Consider the following 23,624-nt stretch of genomic DNA (forward strand, 5'->3'; position numbering starts at 1 on the left):
ATATATATATATATATATATATATATATATATATATATATGTTCTTACTATACCTAGAATATAATTCTTGACAAGATACTTTCAAGTCAAGTCTCAAGTCTGGGATCTAACTTTTAACAGAAAAACCAGGGATGGAGTGCATTTCACGGAGAGAACAGCATGTGCATTAGGCAATGGGGTTTAGGCAGGGATTGAGGTCTGCTTGACAACCCGTACCTGCTACACATCAGAGGAGCCTCCTAAAGCTTTTCAAAATCTCTACCTCAAGCCCGTTGCCTAACACATTTGCTGTTCACTTCCAAGAAATGTGCCCTACACTTTGGGGACAGGTCTTGCCTGCTGCTCAAACTGAATGGCACCAGCAAGTCACTCACTAAAAATATACAAGTTTCAAGTCAAGTCATGTTAATGTTTCATTTTTGCCAAGTAACATCCAAGTCAAGTCATTGAAGTGACTTGAGTCCAACTTAAGTCCAAGTCAATTGACTACATCACTGGTAGAATATCAGCAGAGACTTTCTTAGATCTTATCAAGAAAATCAAGATCCTGATTTTTTAACCTATTTGCTGTTGTCTTTTGCCAACAATTTTTGATGTAGATGCCCCCAAAACTCCAATGTGTTGCAATGTCAGTTGTTTTTTGTGGGTTTTTCGGGCTATGTGGCCATGTTCCAGAAAAGTTTCTTCCTGACGTTTCGCCAACATCTGTGGCTGGCATCTTCAGAGAATGTTTGTCTGAAAGGAGTTGGGTATGTATATACTGTGTGACCTGAGAAGGCAGGAGTGAATTTGAATGTATATTGGTTTTGTTGCTAATGGCAGGCCTCAGGGTGGGAGGGTCTGCAAACGAGGATTAATGTCTGCTTGGCAGTGCTCATTGTCTGCTGATTTCTCATTTGATTTGTTGAGTCTTTGTCTTGCTATCTTTCAGGATTGGTAGCCAAACCTTGTTTACTTTAAGGGTTTCCTCTTTTCTGTTGAAATTGTCCAGGTGTTTGTGGATTTCAGTGGCTTCATCAGGAAGAAACTTTTCTGGAACATGGACACATAGCCCAAAAAACGCACAAAAAACTATGGATGCCAGCCATGAAAGCCTTCGACTTTCAGTGTCAGTTCTTTTGCAGATTGCACATGGTCACTCATAGTAGAGGGTATTTTTCTGTGGAATTGTAAACTCTACTGCTGTTTTTCCTTATCTACAAATAAATGGCAAGATAAGAGCTTTTGATTCATATCAGATTGATCTCCTTGCTTGGCACTTGCCTCAAAATGGCCACTGGCCTGTAAACAGTCCTGAAAGCTGAACCATGTTATCCTCCGGCCTCTGGTGTTATCATGGGATAAGATCATGAGTAAACAAAGCTCCTTTTATGTTGTCCTAAGAATCAGAAAAAGGAAGTATTATGTGTTCAGTGCTTGGCTTTACTTCAACAACAGTGTCTGCAAGATTTCAGGAGAGGATGGTAGGTTCTTTTATACACCATGAGGGCAGACTGTAGGAATAAAGATTCTGCTGTGAACCCTGATGTTAGTAGAGAGGAATGAGGCTAGAGACAGGGTGCAAGCATACCTCATATAAAGAGGTATAGTTTACATGTACATGTTCACCACTTAATGAATGTTAAGTAGCAATTTCCATATATGATTAGGCCATCCTAGATATGATCATTCTTACATCCTTCTAGCACCTTGAATCAGGCAGGATGAATTACAACCAATGGGCCATATATGGTCCCCAAACCTCCACATCTTAATTTTAGGGAAATGGGGCAAAGTGGCTGGTTACACTTTCAATACAGCATGATTGACCACGTTGACCTATTTTTATACACACACATCCACATACAGTGGGGCCTTTCCCTTACACAGGGGATCCATTTTGGATTCCCCTCCATAAGAAGAATTCCACATATGCTCACGCCCCATTGAAAACAATGGGACATTGTATTGTGGCGGCGTGCGCTGCACACACCACAGTCACATACACCATATATTTTACTGTTGTGTGGTTTCAGTGGAAGCTTGAAACTACGTATAGTGCACCCGTGTACTGTACTTTCCAACTGCCCTGGTTCAGCATGGACAGTTTCAGTTAATCCCATTTCCCACTTTTCCAGCTGCTTTTAAAATATAGAATCATAGGGGCTTTCTTCACTGCCATTTGGGACATCCGGAGGACGTCCCATTTTAAAAAAGGGGCGTCTCTTATAGACGCCCCTGGGCCTAGTACGGACTCCATCCGTACAAGATGGCGCCGGCGTGTCGCGTCCTGAGCGTCCGTACGTGTCGCGTCCTTTGTGACATAGCGAGTGCGCCCCTGGCGCCTCGCTACGTCGCAAACGCGACTTGAAAAGAAGCTCCATTTTGGAGCTTCTTTTTCAGTCCGCAGGGGAGCCGCGGCGTGTGGAGGCTCCGGCTCCCCCACGGACTAGCCGGCGGCGGCGGCATACCGCCGCAAAGCGGCGGTCTGTACCCCGCCATAGAATCATAGAGCTGGAAGAGACCGCACGGGCCAAACCAGTCCAACCCCCGCCCATGCAGGAAACTCCAGATCCAAGCATCCCCGACAGATGGCCATCCAGCCTCCGTTTGAAGACCTCCAAGGAGGGAGACTCCACTACACTCCGAGGGAGTGTGTTCCACTGTCGAACAGCCCTTACTGTCAGGAAGTTCCTCCTAATGTTGAGGTGGAATCTCTTTTCCTGCAGCTTGCATCCATTACTCCGGGTCCTAGTCTCTGGAGCAGCAGAAAACAAGCTTGCTCCCTCCTCAATATGACATCCCTTCAAATATTTAAAAAGGGCTATCATATCACCTTTTAACCTTCTTTTCTCCAGGCTAAACATACCCAGCTCCCTAAGGCGTTCCTCATACGGCATGGTTTCCAGACCCTTCACCATTTTAATTGCCCTCCTTTGGACACACTCCAGTTTCTCAATGTCCTTTTTGAATTGTTGTGCCCAGAACTGGACACAATATTCTAGGTGGGGCCTGACCAAAGCAGAATACAGTGGCACTATTACTTCTCTTGTTCTAGACACTATACTTCTATTGATTAAGCCTAAAATCACATTGGCCTTTTTAGCTGCCGCATCGCACTGTTGACTCATGTTCAACTTGTGGTCTACTTGGACTCCTAGATCCCTTTCACATGTTGTCTCCTTAAGCCAGGTGTGCCCCATCCTATATCTGTGCATTTAATTTTTTCACCCTAAGTACAGTACCTTACGTTTCTCCCTGTTGAAGTTCATTTTGTTAGCTGTGGCCCAGCTTTCTAGTCTATTCAGGTCATTTTGAATTTTGATCCTGTCCTCTGGGGTATTAGCTATTCCTCCTAATTTGGTGTCATCTGCAAATTTGATAAGTATTCCCCCAATTTTTTCCTCCAAGTCATTGATAAAGATGTTGAACAGTACTGGGCCCAGGACAGAGCCCTGTGGGACTCCACTGGTCACTGCTCTCCAGGATGAAAAGGTGCCATTGTTGAGCACCCTTTAGGTTCGTCCAGTCAACCAATTACAAATCCGCGTAACAGTTGCATTGTCTAGCCCACATTTTACAAGCTTGTTTGCAAGAATGTCATGGGGAACTTTGTCAAAGGCCTAACTGAAATCAAGATACAGTGGTACCTCGGGATACGAATTACCCAGGTTACGAAATTTTCGGGATACGAAAAAATCTAATAGAAAATAATTGTTCCGGGTACGAATGTTTTTTTGGGTTACGAAAAAACTTCGGCGCTATTTTAAACGGAACCGCGGCTTTTCCCCATTAGCACCTATGGCAATTCGGCTTACGAAGGCTTTTCGGGTTTCGAAAGCGGCCGCGGAACGAATTAATTTCGTAACCCGAGGCCCCACTGTATATTATATCCTAGATCCTTTTTCACCTTTTCTCACTTTCAAATTAATTTTGAAAAATGTTTGAAGGTTTGAAAGGTTTAGAGAAAACAAGTTTTTGGATTAAATTTTAGGAAGCATAGGGGATGCCAAAGGAAGACACACACACACACACACACACACACACACACACACAATTTCTACAATGTAGATCGACTCATAGCCAGTTATTGTTCCCACAAGCTCTAACTGGAGATATTAACCACTAAATTTTGAACTTCTCCTGCAAGATGGTTTGGTTCTTGTTCTTCATTAGATGGTGATCAACAGATGTGCCCTTATATGTTTAGGCATTCTAGGAAAATATCCAGGTTTGTCCATCTTCTCTCTGTTACAAGGTATATTTTGTGGCTAAGTCAACTTTGTTGTACCTGTTTGTCTTGAAGTTTATGCCAGATTTGGGTGACTCTGTCCTAAGGCTTTCTTTAAAAGATAAATTCACAGGTTTGTCATTACCTTCCTCTTCAGCTGAGAGTTATAGTTTGCCCAAGTTTACCCAGTAGGTTTTGATGGCTGAGTGGAGATTTGAACCTTGGACTCCCAAAGTCCCAGTCCAACATTCAAAGTATACCATACAAAAAAGAAAGCAATTGCTGTGAGCAGAAGCAAACCTCCTTGAGAACCCTGGCAAGATAGAACTAAATAATTTCCCAACTTCTTAATAAATAGACACTCTCAGAGTATCAGTTATATGGAACAATGAAACGAATACTTTCAGTGTGCCATAGATAAACAAAGGCATTTTCATAGAACAGAATCATAGAGTTGGAAGAGACCACAAGGGCCATCCAGTCCAATCTTCTACCATGCAGGAACTCTCAATCAAAGCATCCCTGACAGATGGCCATCCAGCCTCTGTTTAAAGACCTCCAAAGAAGGAGACTCCACTACCCTCTGGGGGAGTGTGTTCCACTGTCTTAACAGCTCTTACTATCACCAAGTTCCTCCTAATGTTGAGGTGGAATCTCTTTTCCTGTAGCTTGCATCCATTGGATGAATTTTGTATAAATAGAGTCTAATGTGCCACAAAAGAGAAAGACAAACATCATCTTTAAATCAGTCCACGTCATTCACTGGTTAAAATATCCCTTGCAATATTTCAGAGAATCAGATGCCATTTAATGTAGGGGAAAGGGGTCTTCTTGCCTAACCCTCACACTGAACCCATTTATTGATTGCAAAAATCCCTTGAATGCTTCATCTAATTCAAGGGAGGAACATAAATTGTTTATGAGAGTACTATAAGCCCTGCAAAATTTTCCACAGGTGACCGCTCTGAATTTTAATATGATTCATGCATTAATTGATTAATTATATCAATTAATTCTGTCAGCTGTAATCCCTTTTGCTATGAATGTTCAGGAGCAGGGCTTGGAAGATTTCAGGTTTGTTTTTGATCCCTTTTTCTGCAATGCTATGCTTCTTGTTTTGCTTCTCTGGGGAGGGGCCAGCAATAACCAAAGTGCCTGCTATGAAAAAACAGAGCAGCTGACCAGGAGCTTCATGGCCAGTCATATGCCTAGCATGGAAGGGTGCTATCTGATGCTAACTGGGGATGATGAGAGTTGTAGTCCAACACTTTGGGACAACAATTTTAGGAAAGTCTGGATATATGTTGTCTGGCAGCAGCTCTTCAAAGTATAAAATAGGGAGCTCCACCTCTCTTTGGAGCTGATTGAGGTCATAAATTGGGACATTTTTTCTGTTGATGAACAGTAGCCATTTTTCAGTATCCAGACTAACTGTTCAGTAATAAACAAACCTGCTCCTACCTCCCAGTCTTCAACCAAAGAATATAACATCATTGAGGTTACTGGCAGGCACTCAGGTGCTTGACTATTTCAAAAATTAAATAGTTCACTATTAACTTTAATGATGTTTTGCATTGACTCATGATGCTTCCCTTTCACATCTCATTTCAGGGAAAAAAAGTCATGTTTATTTTCCTCTCATTTTAAACACATTTGCTTGGCAAGTGATGTCGATGTCAAAAGAATGTGCACCCCACTGTGAATGTTTTGGATCCACCGTGTTCTGAAAAGTAAAAAGGTTATTCATATTCACTTCTTAACTAAGGTCGAAAAGGAAAGAAACAAAATATTTCCTTGCGACAGCTCTCAGCCGACCAAAGGTGGGAAGGCATGGCTAGGTCATTGCTATTGCCACTCTTTGCCCTCAGCAGTGGCATGCGCCCTGCCATTTCTCAGAACCATCCTGCTTTAAAGGTTATTCAGGAAAAATTCCTGCTGCTTAGGCTGCAAGGTTTTGTAAAAACCCAGACAATCCATTTATCTGTGCTTCCCCTTAATTGGGGTGCAACAGGGCAAGCCTGCAATAGACACACAATTGTACCTGGAGTGAGACTTTGACCTCATTGAAGCCAGCAGAGGTTTTGTTATTGACTTCCACTGAGGAAACATAGCACTGGAGTCAAATCTCCACAAGGGAGATGCGTGAGTCATTCACTTACCCTCTCATGGGGCTTTCTCATGATAGCTAAAATCACTTAAAGATGCAATCCTAGGCATACACTTACTTGAGCTTCCTGACTTACTCCTGATCACATACCATTATGCTACATGGACATTTTTATACATGATGCTTAAACTTACTCTTCCCTCAATTTATTGGGGATAGAATTCAAAGACATAGCCATATCAGTCTGCCAAATCAATATGCAATGGGACCTTGTAGCAACTTTGAGACTAACTGAAAGAAGCTGGTACTGGAGTTTATCACACGGGGGACAATTGGAAGTATAAATGGTGATTAACCCATTATTATTGTACAATTGTGCTAATGGTTTTCACATGACATCATGTTCAAAGTGATATCTCATGAATAACCCATTATTATTGCGCAATTGCACTAATGGTTTTCACACTATTTCGAGGTGAATCATGATTAAAGTGCCATTAACCTGTGAGTAACCAGGCAAGAAACAGCAGCAATTCATTCATGGAATTTTCCCATTAATGACTTTTTGCTGTTTATTGCCTGGTTATTCACAGTATAATGTGTTAATCTCATTTTAATTGTGTTTTAATGTCAGTTGCACAATTTTCTCAGGTTAAGCACTGTTTAAAGTCCCAGTTTCCCCCAGTACAGTATTATCAACTCTGTTCCACTCCTTCTTTCTTTCAGTTAGTCTCAAAGGTGCTACAAGTTCCCATACATTCACTGGAGATGTGAATGCAAAACAACAGAAATGAGTGTTGTTCAACATCTTCCTCAGATGACAGAATAGAGGGTGTACCAAATTTGAAGATGACATCAAATTAGGAGAGGGAGCTAATACCTCAGATGATAGAATGAGGATTCAAAATTTTTAAAGATTAGAGAGCTGGGCAACAAGTAACAAAATTAATTTCAACAAGGATAAATATAAGGTGAGAGCCAGCATGGTATAGTGGTTTGAGCATTGGACTATGACTCTGGACACCAGGGTTCCATTACGAGCTTAGCATAAAACCCACTCAGCCATAAAGCCCACCTTGGGCAAGTCACATCCTCTCAGCCTCAAGGAAGGCATGGCAAATTTCCTCTGAACAAATCTTGCCATAACAACCCCAACACTTTTGGATCACTAGAAATTGGAAATGACTTAAATGTAAATGTACACAACAACAACAACGGTAGCTGTGGCTTCCCCGATTTGGAATTATATCATTAAGCCAGTGCCTTAACCTGGCTACAAGACTGGATAAGACTCAGTAATAAAATACTTATGGATGGCATGTGTACTTATGGTACGACAAAGCAAAAACCCATTGAGATTTTGAGCACCATATATTCTTGCGAAGAGCCTTATTAAGTGTCTGGATTAAGAGCAAAACAGCTTTCTATCAAGGTATTCCAGGATGGGTGTCACTACAGGAAGCACTATTAAGTAGATATAAGTCAACCAAAATATGGTTGAGATATAAAGACATTATAAAACCGGGGTCGCAAGATAGAAATCCAGAATGAAAAGAAATAAAGGACATTCAAACTCTGGAACAAAAAACTTTGGTTCCTGTATTATCAACTACAGGAAATATTCAAATCTGACCCAAAAAACCCAAGGTTTTTATAGTAAAAAAAATGAGATCGATAAAGTAATGTTTGAAAATAAACCAAAGCAGATGGCCAAACTATATAGAGTACTTCTAGAAAGGAAACTTGGTGGATCTACATGTTTTACATTTTCCTTTGAGAGTATTATGTGTATGATCCTGTATCTTCTAACATATCTCCACAGGTTTTGCTTCTAAAGTACTGTAGTGGAAGGGCAGGTGTGTCAGAAAATGTTATATACTCTTTTGCATTATTTAATAGTGCTTTACATATTTTCCTCTCTGCTTGACAAATTAATTCCATTTATTCTTTTTCAAATTTACTCTATTTTGGTAATATTTCTTTTATTACTTTGCCTGCTTCAGTTGGCTGTTGTTATTTCAAAACAATACCTGGTTTGCTTTCATTGTTTTGTAAAACATACTTGCCAGTAGGTAAAATTAAGAACTACATGCCTACCAATGTTGAGCACTTCACTTTAAACATAGCTCTGGGGTACCTGCATCCATGTAAACAAATTTAATATATACATCACACACAACACAACACAATTTCAGTAAGAGAATCTGCTGGGTGGCACTGCAATCAGTATCAGGCTCATGTTTCTCTGATTTTTCCAGGAACACAGTTCAAAATCTCACTTCTAATAATTTATACTGTGGTTGGCATCTTTACTCTTTCTTTCTTTTCATTCCTGGGGTGAGGAATGAAGCATTTTATAACCACTGGCTATTTGGCTTATAGCAAAGCCCCTTATCCCTAATGACAATCAAAACAGGTAAATGCCAAGAAAGAGGGTTCAGCGGAATTTATTGTCTTGTTCCTGAGAGCTTATCAGTGCTTCCCTTTCAGCTCATCTCTATTGTAGTAGGTCCAGATTATGAAGGAGGAACTGCATTTTTATATTTTATCATAGGATTATGATGCCTGTTAAAGCACATGGAGCATTCATACTCAGTTCAAAGAGCCCCTGAAGGAGATCCACACTCTGATCAGCAGCCTCATACTGTCACCAGAATCCCTTCACACAGATGGAGCATAAGATATGCATTGCTGAATGACAGTTGTTTCCTTGGTCTCTCTAGTCTCAGCAGTAGAGGCCTGACATATTATTAACATGCATGGAGTGGTGCTATCTTTCTACTACTTCTCTAGCAGCAAAGTCTCAGGGTAGGCTGATGAAGAAGAAATGACAGACTGAAGGGATTTTGTGGCATTCTGCTGGTGTGAACTGCTTCAGTTCCTGAAACCTTCATTTCCCCTGTTGGTTTGAAACATCTCTCTCACTTTCTGCATATCTCTCTCTCTCTCTCTCTCTCCATTTTCAGGATGGTAGAATATTCTCTGGATCTCCAAAATATCAACTTGTCTGCAATCCGCACTGTACGGGTCCTGCGGCCTCTCAAAGCCATCAATCGTGTGCCTAGTAAGTCTGTCTTCCTTTCTTTCCATTTCACACACACACACACAGAGTATGCTTTTCTTTTCTTGGTTTTCTGAGGGAATATTAATATTGGAATACATCTGTTTGCTGCCAGTGAACATGGCACCCAATCTTTGCTGGTGTCTCTTGCCCATTTTCACTGCTGTCCAGGGAATTGGTGACTTCCACAAAGTGATAAAATCCATTTCAAGCCAAAAATGTTATTTCCAACAGAAATTCTGGGCTAAAAGCAAGGGGCTTTCTATGGGTATAGCTTTTGCCTACCATGGTACACTACAATGTGCCTGGCAAAACGATGTCTTCAACTGCCAATGTGAACAAGTATGATTCTTAATTAAGCCTGGCTTGATAAAATATCCAGAGGTAGGAACTTAGAATTTGAGTGTTCACTGATGGTTCTGAGAGGTAAAGAGTGGCAAAATCCAGTACAGCAATATAATCTTGGATTAAACAGGTTCATGCCCAGGACAGCAGTGCTATAGCAATGGGGTAATTTTCAGGACCTTGGACAGCATACTTCAGGACATAATGAGTACAACATCCCTCATAAAGGAGAGTTGTTCTTCCAACAAAAAGCTGCAGGTGACTGAGGCTTTGTCATGCTATGATTTCAATTGCTGGGGAGTTCAGCTGATAAGAACTCGAGTATGTGGGAGAGACATAGTCAAAGGAAGCCAAGATTGTTATAGAATAGTCAGGAAGATATATCTGGATAAGGGAGGACAGTAGATGCTGTTATCAGTCCTAGGTTAAACACCATTGATCACTTACAGAATGCCAGGGGTAATTTGTAAATAAAGCTGTGAGATCATCCTAGTGTTGTAATTCAATCTAGAGTTCAACCCATAATTAAGAGTCCAAGCCTCCAAAGAGAGAGTAGCTAGGAAGGGTGTTGTTTCCAACAAGCAACCAGAGTTCTTGTATAGCTTTATAATACCAAAGGCTCCCAGTCCCACATAGTGTCTCAGCTGTATTTAGTTCCAGCATTCTCAGATGGCCTTCCTTTAAGAAGATCTTGATTGTACGTTTCATGTAAGGTTGATGAAGACTCCTAAAAGGGACAGTACTTAAGGAAGCTATGGCCCGTTACAGACCGCCCAAAAGGGGCGGTCTTGGGCCGCTGCCGGTTGCAGCGCGGGGAAGCCGTTGCAGCCAAACCGCACGACTCCCCCGCGCTATAAAAAAGGAGCGCGCAAATCGCGCTCCTTCCGGCAACCCGGAAGAGACACCGCAAATGTCAAAGTGATAGAGCCATGGCAGTTAAAGTGGTGTCAAACTGCTGTAATTCTGCAGTATGGATACACCCAAAGTTATAAACGAGGAAGAACACACAAGCAAGAAGAACCTACAGCACTTTGCTTTTTCCTGAATAGGGAAGGGCAATACCATCACTCCCATTGAGTGGACTGGGGATTAAGAGGTTGGAATGGATCACCCTTGTGGTCTCTTTCAACTCTATGATTCTATAAGTGAAAACTACTTCTATACTTCGAACTCAGTTTGCAGCGATTGAAGTGAAGACAAAGGAGAAAAGTGGGAAGAGAGAAGAAGAAAAACTGAGACAATTTAAAAGCAGATGAAAAAGTGGGACAACAGAGGATTAATCATGACTGTCCTGGCTAAACTGGGATAGTTTGAGGGTATATATACTGCATCTTCACAGTAGTCAGAGCCAGCTCTGTCAGAGCCAGCTTCCTCAAACAGCAGATTTGGGGGATTATGAAAATGTAGCAAATGGTTAGGTAAGTAATTTGTTACTCTTGCATCTGTATTGTCAGGGATGGGGAGGGTACTTGTGGGATTTTCAGTAATTTTCCTGTAGCAAAATATCTTGGGTTGGTTTGGGATTCTATGCACCATTTGGGTTGATGACATAGGATTAATTGAGAGTGTCTCTGCCAAGTCAGAACAGTCTGAAGAGTATGTATTTAATGAATTTATAAATAATCCCTGGCTGGCAGTGGATTAATTTGGAACTAAAATTGGGATTTCAGTAGAACATTGCCCTGTGGATGAACTCCATTGCATACTGTTGTCCCAGTGTGTTTTAATAAATAATGATGTTAGACAAGCATGCGTACACAACATTTATTGCCTATGTTGGAAATTTGCAATTGTTTTTCACCATTCTTCTTGGGACTACAGGTTGAGTCTCCCTTATCTGAAATGCTTGGAGCCAAAAGTGTTTGGGATTTTGGATCTTTTCACATTTTAGAATATTTGTGTATACATAATGAGATATCTTGGAGTTGGCATCCAAGGGTAAACATGACATTTCTTTCTTTTATGCCCATCCTATATACATAGACTGAATATAATTTTATGCATTGAGTCATATTATGCATAATATTTTAAATAATTTTGTGCATGAAACAAAGTTTGTGTACACTGAACCATCAGAAGACAAAGATGTCACTATCTCAGCCATCTATGTGGACAATTTTTGGCTTTTAGTATTTTTGAGTATTTTTGATTTTTGGAATTCTGGATAAGGGATACTCATCCTGTATGATGTTAAGTCTTTAAAAAAAAAACCCAACAACTTAGAACTGTGCCCTGCATCACACTCCTCTTTGTAAGGTGTTGGTTCTAATCTACCATATCACAAGTCTGCTTTGAAATCCTGTTCTCAATATAATCTGTGATCAGAATCTCATTTTTTAAAGGGTTTTATGAACAAAGAATATTATAACTTATATTCTTTTGCTGAATTCAGAAAATACCAGAACCCTATGGAGGAGCCTAGGCCTGGTCAGATGAATTAAATGTCAAGGGTAAACACTCTCTCAGGAAGTCTAATTTACAAGCATTTGGTATGTGTACAGAAAGAGGTTTTGCATCTGCAAATTAGTGCCTTGGGCACAGAACTGAACAATTCCAACCTCTTGCCCTGTTTCCCTGAGTCTGCTGGTGGCACTTGGAGAAATTATATTGATTTGATTCTCTTTTATAATGGTGCGTGGATTGAGGAGGCTTTCCTTAATGCATCATTAATAACTGTCTTTCACAGCATCTGTTGTACTGCTTGTCAGTTTTCAGTTTTCACTATGGGCTCTCCAACTCCTTTCGCAACCTTTTTGCTCCTTGGGGAGGGTCCATACCCTAGTGACAGAGCACATGGTCAACTGGAAAAAGGCCCCAAGTTCTGTCCCAGCCACATCATGTTAAAAGGATCAGGTATTAGGACATAAATACCCTTAAGACACCAGATCCTGTCTGATCTTGGAAGTTAAGCAGGGTCAGCCCTGGTTAGTACTTGGGTGGGAGACCGCCAATGAATACTAGGTTCTGTAAGCTGTATTTCAGAGGAAAGAACTGGCAAAACCACCTCTGGTTCATCCTTGCCTAATAAAACCCTATGAAATATATGGGATCACCATAAGTGGACAGACAGCTTAAAGGCCCATATGCACACACAGCAAGCAACAGAAAAGAGATGACTCTAGAAATCTGTTGCCAGCCAGCCAGAATTAGATCTGAGGCCAGACACATGTTGTCCCTCAGGTTGTTTGGCAACCTTTAACCCCTCCTCCAAACCCCTTAGATTATGGTATTTACTGATATACAGTATAACAAAAATGAACTGACAGCACTGGAAGCCTCCAGGAATTCATTTTTTAAATACACTGCAATGAGGAAGTATCTGTGTATTTGACATTGACACCCCCCCCCCCGCCCCGAACCAGAAGTGGATGTCTAGCTACTTATGACTTATTTTTATTTATTATTATTATTATTATTATTATTATTATTATTATTTTTTGATTATTATTTGAGCATTTGGCAATAGGGACAATCCTTGTAGATCCCAGGGAAGAAAATTGGCTCCCTGGCAGGCTTACCCAACTTGAGCTACATGTACAAAGACACTGGGCTGATATTAAGTAGCTTCCCATGTTGTTATGGCTCCTCCCATTTCATAGGAGCAACAAACCAAGCTTTATTTAGCATAAAACTCATCTGAACAAGTTTATTCTGAATACTGATCTTATCTTCCTAAAATGTCATGGCCAAACCTGTCCCATGAAGCCCACTGGGTAGCTCTTTTTCAGCAGACTAAAGGTCCATAAATAATTGTTTTGAATTCAGCTTTTCATTCAGTTGTGGCCTCACATTTGTATGGTAACTCTCAGGGCTTGGAGTATTTATATTGGAAATTCTGGGAATTGTACTCTAAAAAAAGGGTTGTCTCCCAGATCAGTTTTCATCTGTTTTGTTTGTTTGTTTTGGTAACTGTCATGTCAAATGTGTTACTGGAGATGAGCTATATTACATGAAGAGTTTACTTGACTGCTAATGCTGTTATTTGATCAAAAGAGAAAACAAGATTTCTCAGACATTTAAAAACAAAAACATATTCATGTTGGTTATTAGTTAATTGCCCATTACAATCTAACCCTTACAAAATGGCTCTTTTATGAGTTATTCATACATTGTCAAGTAATCACGTCATACAGACTAAGGGGCGTACTTTCCTAGATCTTTTTCAGCCATCTCAGCTTTCTTTTGGGCAATCAAAATGGCAAATTATGCTTGCTTTGACTTTCTTACTACATTGAATAATTGGGAAAATATTGTGATAATTTCTTTCTCCATTCTTTTAAGTTTACACAAATGCCACTAGAAGATACTAATTACATTGTAGTTCTGCCATATCTTTTTTGCACAGCTCTCTCTTCCAAGAACTCATATGCCCTCTAGAAACTTTATCATCACAACAATTACATCAACCTGTATGCAGAAAATATTGTATACAAAACAGCCTTGGATGCAGAGGCAGGAGGAATGAAGATCAGAGGAAAGAACATAAACAACCTAAGATATGCAGATGACACAATACTACTAACAGAAACAAAGACCTGAAGCAATTCCTTAAGAAGGTCAAGGAGGAAAGTACCAACATAGGCTTAATGCTGAAGATTAAGAATATAAAAATAATGACCAAAAAAGAATTCATTCATATCCCACCCAATTGTTCTCAGAGGGGCAGGATACAAATAAATTTTATTATTACTATTTATTAATGTGTTAATTGAAATAGTCAAAGAGTACCGATGTCTTGGATCAAATACTGAACAGAACAGAGACTGCAGTCAAGAAATCAGAAGAAGACTAGGAATGGGAAGGGTAGCTCTGAAGGAACTAGAGAAGAACTTACAGTGTAAAGATATAATTCTGAACACTAAAGTGAGGATCATGCAACCCATTGTATTCCCCATCACATCCACATGGATGTGAGAGGTAGACAGTGAAGAAAGCTAATAGAAAGAAAATCAACATATTGGAGATGTGGTGCTGGAGAAGAGTGCTGAGAATACTGTGGATAGTCAAGAAGACAAGGAAATGGGTCCTAGAAGCTAGAACTCTCCCTGGAAGCCAGGATGAGTAGATTGAGATTGTCATACTTTGCCCACATCATGGGAAGGCACGAATCATTAGAAAAGACAGCGATATTAGGAAAGGTAGACGGCAGTAGAAAGAGAGGAAGACCACATGCCAGAAGGTTAGACTCAGTCAGAGAGGCCACAGGCATGAGCCTACAGAATCTGAGCAGAGATTTTGAGGACAGTAGGTCTTAGAAATGTCAAATCCACAGAGTTGCCATGAATCTGTATCAACTTAAGGACAGTTAACAACAATAACAAGAAACATTCAGCTTCCTCTTTTGTCCTCACTCTCACCTCTGCAGCTTTGTGTGCAAGATAAACAGTCAAGCTCCACTAGGAATCTGAACCATTAGGATCTTGTGGGCCACAAAGTGAATGTGGATATGTTCTTTTTATAGAGCGGGTCTCGCTGTATACGCAAACAATTATATAGTGTTTTTAATGTGTCAGGTTCAGGCCAGAGAAAAAGGCTTTAAAAAAACAGAGGATAGGAAGGAGTAAGGAAGAAGAATATAGCAGAGACAAGATTAGTCCTCCTTACTACTTTATAACACTGCCTTTCCTCTCTGCATCTTCAGGACTATGCAGAACTGTAGCTGCAGCACTGTCAGTGTACCACTGTGCTTATTAACTCCAATCAAATAATGTCAGCAGTGTTTGCATGACTGTGCATCACGCAGCAGTGGGTAATGAACTAGTAATTATTGGTAACTATTCCTGTGCAGGGTCATGTAGAAAGGCAGGGTGCCTTTGCATGCCAAAGGAGAAAAACACAGATTTGCACCCCACACCGAACAAGCAAACCTGCTTCTTCGCTTGTTCAGGAGGTCACATTTCATTTATTTTTATATTCAATGTAATTTTTTATTTTTCCCTTTCTCTAAAGGGATCCAGATGATATACGCAGTCTTGCTCACCCATCGTTTTTCTCATACAGCAACTCTGTTTGGTGGGCTAGGTTGGAAGATGCTGATTGGCCTGAAGTCACATAGAGAGCTTAATGGATGACAGTGATTAGGTTTTCTTGTTCCCAGGAATAGGCCTCTCCTTATGTTGCAACATTATTGAGGGTTTTTTTTAATGTTCTTTCTGAAGTAACAGAGCAAACTTTCCTCTTAGAACTCTCTTCAGCACTTGTATACATTTTTATATCCTCCTCCTGAATCCTTCATAAGAATGGTATTTTATTCATTAGTACCTGTGGCTAGAATAGAATGCTATTTTTATATCATCTACAATGCGTGCAGCTCAATCTCGCAAATCCGACTGAGTTTGACAAGGTTCGCTTCATCCGCTCCACACACCTCAGATTGTTCAAAACATTCAGTATAATTTTCTATCCTGATCTCATCATTAAGGGCTTTTAATCTATCTTTTAGATTCTTCTTATTTATCTTATTTTCCCTAAACACCGTTCAGAACAAAATTGACTGTGGCTGCATCCATACTGCAGAAATAATCCAGTTTGACACCAATTTAACTGCCATGGCTCAGTGCTATGGAATTTTGGGAACTGTAGCTTTGTGGGGCATTTAGCCCTCAGTTCCCAGAATTGTCTAACATTAAGCCATGGCAGTTAAAGTGGTGTCAAACTGGATTATTTCTGCAGTGTGGATGCAGTCTGTATGTGAGTTTCTCCAGCCACCAATGGTAAGGCTGGCAAAATTGCCCTTGAGCTGGTCATTTGTCCAGAAGCTTTCTTAATCCTCAGATTGCCTTATATGAACTTCCCTTTTGGGAGTAGCAACACATATCTCATGTAGCCAAAGAACATATCCATCGCCCTCAATGATACACAATAGCACCGTGACAATAGCAGAGTAATCAGAACATGAAATGCCACTTGGATTGATTTGCAAGAGGAAAAACCCAGTACACTTTCCTAGACCTGTGAACCAGTCAGTGAATGAAATTCATAGCAATGACCAAAACTGGTGGTATGGAAGGAAGGTTAGTGATCTCCATTGAGCACTGAGAGAAGGGCGGGCCTCACTATGTATGAACTAGGTAGCCAGAGAGAGAATTTGTCCTTGCCACTCCACCAGTGAAGCCTGCACAGAGGATAAACTGACTAGCTGGGCTGAGCACAAATCAATGAATGCAAATTAATGCATACCAGCCATCTGAAATAGTAGCCACAGAGGAATATGAGGAACAGCCTCCTCTTCTCCTTTGTCATTCTGGACAAAAATGTCTCACTCCATCCTTCACCTGAGGATCTGGATTTATATAAGTTTAAGATTGTGGCTTGTGAAATGCACACAATCCACAGTAATATTTGGGATGACAGCCAGGTTTTGTTTCAGCTCCTCTGCATACTAGGTTGCAGACTATTGATTTAGTCCCATACAACTAAAGTCTAAAATATTGACAGTTAAAAGTGAGACCTTCTGTACCACCTGTTTATCTATATATCCCTTGCTTGGGTTTATACTGTCTTTCTGTAATGCTAGGGAGTGTCAGCATTTGGAACTGTCTAATACTGATAAATAGGGAATTGCTGAATTACACAAGGAACAATTTGTGGTGTTTTCTATGACACTGCTGCCTGTTTCAAAATCAAAAGCAATTTCCTCATATGGCTTTGTGAGACACTCTCAGCCATTCATTACCTCCCTTTCTGACAACACTTTAAGATTTATGGTGGAGGTTTGCTTCCTTGGGGCTGCCTCACATGTTATTTTAAACACAGTTGTCCTCTTGGGAGACCGTGCCTAAAGATGTGAGAAAATGTAATGTTGGAAAGGCAATAAATGTGTCTGTTTGGGGGAGAACTTTTAGATATGTTGGGGAAGCTTCCCAGAGGAGTTCATATAGCTCATGCATCTTCATTCTGAAAGGCATTCAAGACCTGATATATCCTAGATGTTCAATTCCCCGGATGCCTAATAATTGGATACCAGTGGCATCTACAAATCTGAACATTTTTTCCAGCTCTGCACAAGGGCAGGCATTTCCATTTTCATGGTTAACTCCTGAGGCCCCCCCCCCCCCGGTCCACTGTGTGTATGTTGGTATGCTGAAATTACATGCTCACATGTCTTAAAAATGCACTCATAGTTAGTATAAACAACCTCAAAATGAGTTTCTAGCTGTAATATGCCTCCCTCCAAAAAAGGAATTGCAATGTGTAATGAATAGTTCAATTACAGTACATGGAAATCATGCTCCTAAAAATCTAAAAATCATATCAGAACCTAGCATGTTGTTAAAAACATGCCACATATTTGCCAGGCACTGCTAGGATGTGTGCATGGCTATCACATGTCAACAAACATTATGTAGTCTCACAGTGGCTTTATCCTGATAATACCTTTGCCTTTTTGTTACAAATCCATATGTGAAGCAACAATTCAACAATTATTTGGCTTTAAAATTCCAATATTCATGGTACAGCATGGCTATGAATTACAAGTGCATGTGTGAAAATGTCCAGAGCCTAGATTTAAACAATGTTTCAAACAATGAAGAAAGCAGTGAATCACAATGACATGTATGGAACTATATTATTTCTATTAGCCACTGAATTATTGGCGAAACAATCTATTTTACATGGCTAATAGAAAGCATTACTCAGTCAGTGTATGATCACAGCCATGAGTGTTCTGAAGAAATATAAGGCTTCTTTGCATGGTTCTGTATCACAGAGAACCAAGAGATCTAAAGGGGAACCTAACATGGCTTTGCATGTGCTCCCCCCACTCCAGTGCTTGCATTTCTTTTATTTGTATATCCTGATCTTTGGGACATTCTTCCAAAAGAGCAAGCTGACACATTAAAGGTTACATGTTTTGCTCTCTATGATGCCAAGAGATGGGAATAGGTTACATAGCAAGGACACGGGAATGATTGTTTACCTTACAGGAGGCTGTACATGATTAAGTGACAAAACATCTATAGCAGTGATGGTGAACCTTTTACAGACCAAGTGCTGAAACTGCAACCCAGACCCCACTTATTTATTGTAAAGTGCCACATCCCTCTGGATTTCTAGTAAGAAACTCTGGCAAACTCTATGCTTGGGCGACAGCATGTGTGCCCACAGAGAGGGCTCTGAGTGCCACCTCTGGCACGTGTGCCATAGGTTCGCCATCACTGATCTATAGCATTCATCAGCTTCACGAAATTTTCCCAGCACACGTCTTTTACAATAGTGACTTATAAACCTTGGCAAACTATATTAAAATGTAAAAGCTCATGGCTCCCATTCTGTTTTGACAGATTCTGGAAGTCCCATTAAATACAATGGCCTAGCAAAATGGGGTCATGTACAAAAAATTGCAAAATCAAGGTTTGCTTTGTATATATATTTTTTGCTGTTATATATTTTTGCTTTTTATGTTTTTTGCTTTTATATATTTTTTGATTTTTTTTCAAACTGTGACTGCTTGAATTGGTGGATAAAGAATCCATGGACATGGAGGTACATTTCTTTCTCTAATTAAAGTTGGGTTCTTGATTCACCAACATGGACTATTAATCTTTCCTGGTGTGAATGAGAGAAGCAATTCCACTCCTTTCTTTCTGATCTCTCCAACCTTTACTTATGGCCCCCAAATCTCCATAGCCACACCTGTGGCCACTGTTGACTAATTTCTTCATAAAAGAATTGCTGCTGCTAGTAAATCACTATGTAAAGAGGGAAGTGTTAATGGAAGAGGGCAACAAGAGGAAACATCTCCCTTCTATGGGAGTATGTTGGGTGAACACTACTTTGGTGGTCATATCCTTATCAAAAGGGACCTGCAGAGGCTCCAAATGATCACATGCAGGATTGAAATCTGAGCATTTCTTTATCCTATATATTCAACTTCTGCCTTCTTCTAAATTCAACTTTCTGTACAGATGCTGCGTCTCTTTTATGCCATACATCATCATTAGCAGTAAACATCATCATCATCTTATATTCTGTTTCCAATCTTCAGAGGAAAGTGCCCACGGTCATGTAGTGAAAATGACAGCAGCCGTGGGAGGCATCAGCAAATTTGGGTGAATGCCAAGATTTGAGTATGTATAACAAATACTGGTGGGGTGACTCTAAGAGGAGATTACCTTTTCCCAGGCTGAATGTTCACAGTGGCCTTGGAATGCTCACTGGCCATGGAGAGGGAGAAAGTGGGAAACCAGACAGGAGAAGGAATACATTGGACTGTCTGGAAAAAGGAGAAAGAAGGAGAGGAATATAGATATTAAAATGTAGAAAGAGTTATCTTCCTTTTTTGAGAAACAATTTCCTGGTTCATGCTGGGGAGCTATTTTAGAATTTTCCCTACAGATGTCCACAGCCATGGGCTAAAGTTATACTTGCACACCAGGGATCCACTGCAACATTTTTCTGGAAGGCTGCACTTGTTCTTTGTAAACAGCCAAAAAATCTACCAAGTGATTCACTAAAGTTAAACCAAAATACAGACTGTTGAAGCAGGATTAAATATAAGGCTAATAAATAAAACTATCCATAACCTTTCTCGGTACTATCTCTTAGCCCCATCAATATCTCTGTAGTATTGTCCATTGTTCTGGGATTGATTTTGCTTTCATATGTCTCTGTCCTTGTACATAAATAAAGAACATTAATTGTTATTAGAATTTAGAGACATAGTGATGTTAGTTTGGAAAATATCAGTATGCAAATAAATTCTGTAGTCCCAAAGGTGCTACAAGATCCCTTTGCGTTACATGTTAGATTTTCAATTCTTCCTATGAAATAGGCACATTTGTTAGCAATTGGAGAAATTATTGTTCCCTCCATTTTTGGAAGACAATGTTCACATCAGTTGGAAAATGGCAGGAGGATTGTGTTAGGAAAAGAAAGAAATATTGAAAATAGTCTGTGCTGTTAGCAGGTGTCTGGCTAGATGTGACACAGATTAGTGACAGAACATTTGGGTCCTTCCTACAAACCTTATTTAATGTCTTCATTAATAATCTTCATAGAGGAGTCATCTTGTTAATGACATTCACAGATGATGCTAAAATTGGAAGAGTCACCAGTATTAGCAAAGAGAAAAGAATAATGGGAAATGATGTGGGAAGAGTAAGGGGGAAATGGACAGAAGTTAAACTAACAGTCATACCAGGTTCCACCTTTTATCACAGATTATACTGTATTCATGCTGTGTTAACATTTTACTCAAATTTTGTAAACCATTGTGATACATTTGTGAACAGTGTCCAAAGATATCCAGCAGGACCAAATGGGATGTTTTAAAGAGAGAGGACAGTGGAGTTTGCATACAGGAAAATCCTATCTATCTGAGGAGGGGGAGAGAGAATGCAAAAATTTTCCAACAATTTTAAAAGTCCTGAAAGTGATCATTTGGAAGGAGTGATCTTTCTCTTTCCCAGCATGAGGAGGAGGGGAGAGGAGAGAAGGAGGTGAGACCAAATGTAAGAAGGGTGTAGCAGGAAACATGATTAAAAAGAGGATGGTGGGTGGTGGTTGGCTTTTGCTTTACTACCATGGGCTTCTGTGCTGTCCGCTACTAGCATATAGTTCCTGATAGCTTATATCCAAGAAAATGTAGCTCTCAGCAGAAACAAAGTTGCATACCACTGTTGTACAAATTACTTGGGAACTAGTTCTATTGAATTTATTGGGCTTATCTCTGAGCAGCATAGGATAGTTCTGTTAAATTGCTACACATGTATAGATGACTTCTGGCTTTATCATAGTCAACACATCCTTTTGTTTACCTTGTGTGAAAATTCACTCATGTACCCACTGAACCATCTTTCTGAGATTGGAGTCAGTGCTGTGCAGGCACACACAACAAGCTTTTCGTACCTTTGTCTTTCACCCATTTGCAGTGCTTAGAAATCACTCTGGATGGTTTCCCACCCCTTTGGAGCAGGGTTATTTTGTTTTGTTTTTTTGATCAAACCTACAGTTGGGATAGGCAACTGCTCTGTCCTCCAAATTCCACCAACAATGGTTGTTATATCAGGAGACACTCTCCATTGGATTTTGGGCCAAAATATTTTGCATAGGCATGCTGCAGTTAGGGTTGCAGGATCAGTATCATTTCAGGATTTGAGATATCCAGACCAAAACTTGAGACCCAAAGATGCCCCCCTAGTGATGTCATACGGGTGGAGCGTGGTGATCTCATTAAGCATTATGCATTAAGCAGCAGCCACAGTTGCTTGTCATTCAAACACACACACATAGACAGAATCTATTTGTTTGGTTTGCAAACTGCAACACTTGCTTTAAATAAATTAACTTCTGCACAGTGCAGCATGCTGCACAGCCAGCTAAAAAGGTTCTCCGACTGACTGGAGGTTTGCATGCAGCCTTGTCTCTCACTTGGAGCTGACCCCATGAAAACTGGGGAATTTGAAGGCCTGCCTGTTGGATGTTCAGTGGTGCACTGAGATCTGGCAACTCAGTGCTGCACACATGGTACACTATCCTCAGCCAAAATCAAGGAACTCTTGTTTGTTTGTTACCCCACACCTCTACAGAAAGAAACCTATTGCTTAGTACACTAGTCCCCCAGCACTGGAGTAGCCAATTCTTCCTAATAACGGTAAGAGTAATGAAACAGTTTTGAAGGTATACATACAAGTGGGAAACTTTAGGCATCAGTGGGAAATGGTGGGTCTCACATGGGGCAGAATGGAAAGATATAGAATGAGTGTAAAGAGAAATGAGAAAATAAAGTCAGTGTGACTAAATTTAGCTTCCTTTAGAGATGGGTTGGGGCCATATTAACTATGTGCAAGACCCTAGAGACTGCACCTCCACCCTAAATTTTTAAATGTCCCTTTTACAATGAAAACTTTGTTTTAAAATGCCCTGGTATTCACTATGGGATATGGGTTGAATGTTTGTCATGTTTTGCTCCCCTCCCCTCGTTTTTACTGGAGCCAAAAACATGACAAAAATGTTTCACACAGGGCCTGGGCTATGACATGACAGTGACTTAGGATGAACTCAAGGTAAAGCTGAACAACACATATGCCCGTGTGTCCCCGAAGAATTTGTTAGACTCCTGGAGGCATTACTGAATTAAATATGTCTAAGCATTACAAAACCCATCCTTCTTAAGAGACTGACATAGAGAGAACATTGGGTAGGAAGCATTCAGAACACAGGTGTCTATTTTGAAGAGTTAAGGCACCTGTGATCTGTCTGGAGTTGAGGACACCTTAGGATTGGAACACCTCTCCTAACAAGGTTTTAGATTGGTCAGTGTTAAGTTACCAAAGGGAGTCTTTGTCAGAAGCAGATAGCTACCTTTATTTGGTTAAGTCTGGCTCAGTCTCGCCATCTCTTTTTCTCATTGTGTCCTCTGATTATACACTTAAAAACAGAAAAAAGACCTATCTGTTCTATCATTTTGTCTCCTGCAGTAGTCAACCAAATACAATGGGAAGCCCTAAAACAGAAAATGGGGGCAATGTTTGTTGCCCAGTAACTGCTACCTCTGATTTTGGAGGCAGATTCTCAAGTTAGTATATAGCTATAAATGGCTACTTGGCATGGATAGCCTTATCTTCCATGAATTCCTCTAATCCACATGAAAATTACTATAATGTGATTTGGAACAAGAAGGAAGATCAGGATAACCAACCTTGTGGACATGAGGCATGGAACCAGGAGCAAACATAAAATCCAGGAGTGTGATGCCTAGGAGAATGTGATTGTGTCCTGTGAAAATAATAACACAGTCAGGCCCATATTTAGATATCTAACAGAGGGAGTCAGATGGATTTGTGGGATAGTCTTAGCAAAGTATTTTGGGGTATGTGAAGCAGGTTGTTGATAGATAAGATTTTAAAATTATATATATATATATATATATATATATATATATATATATATATATATAT

At 40.2% G+C, this 23,624-nt stretch overlaps 1 protein-coding gene across 2 annotated transcripts in view; it reads left to right on the top strand.

Annotated features, from left to right (window-relative positions):
• Window positions 1-23,624, top strand: part of CACNA1I (calcium voltage-gated channel subunit alpha1 I) — a 412,300-nt gene that overhangs the window by 251,182 nt on the left and 137,494 nt on the right. For both annotated transcript variants that reach the window (XM_042468134.1, XM_042468135.1), the window contains exon 5: window positions 9,284-9,381. In XM_042468134.1, the coding sequence (XP_042324068.1) occupies window positions 9,284-9,381 (98 nt within the window). The remainder of the gene's footprint in view (window positions 1-9,283; window positions 9,382-23,624) is intronic.

This window comes from Sceloporus undulatus, chromosome 5 (assembly GCF_019175285.1).
Source record: "Sceloporus undulatus isolate JIND9_A2432 ecotype Alabama chromosome 5, SceUnd_v1.1, whole genome shotgun sequence".
Classification (NCBI taxonomy): domain Eukaryota; kingdom Metazoa; phylum Chordata; class Lepidosauria; order Squamata; family Phrynosomatidae; genus Sceloporus; species Sceloporus undulatus.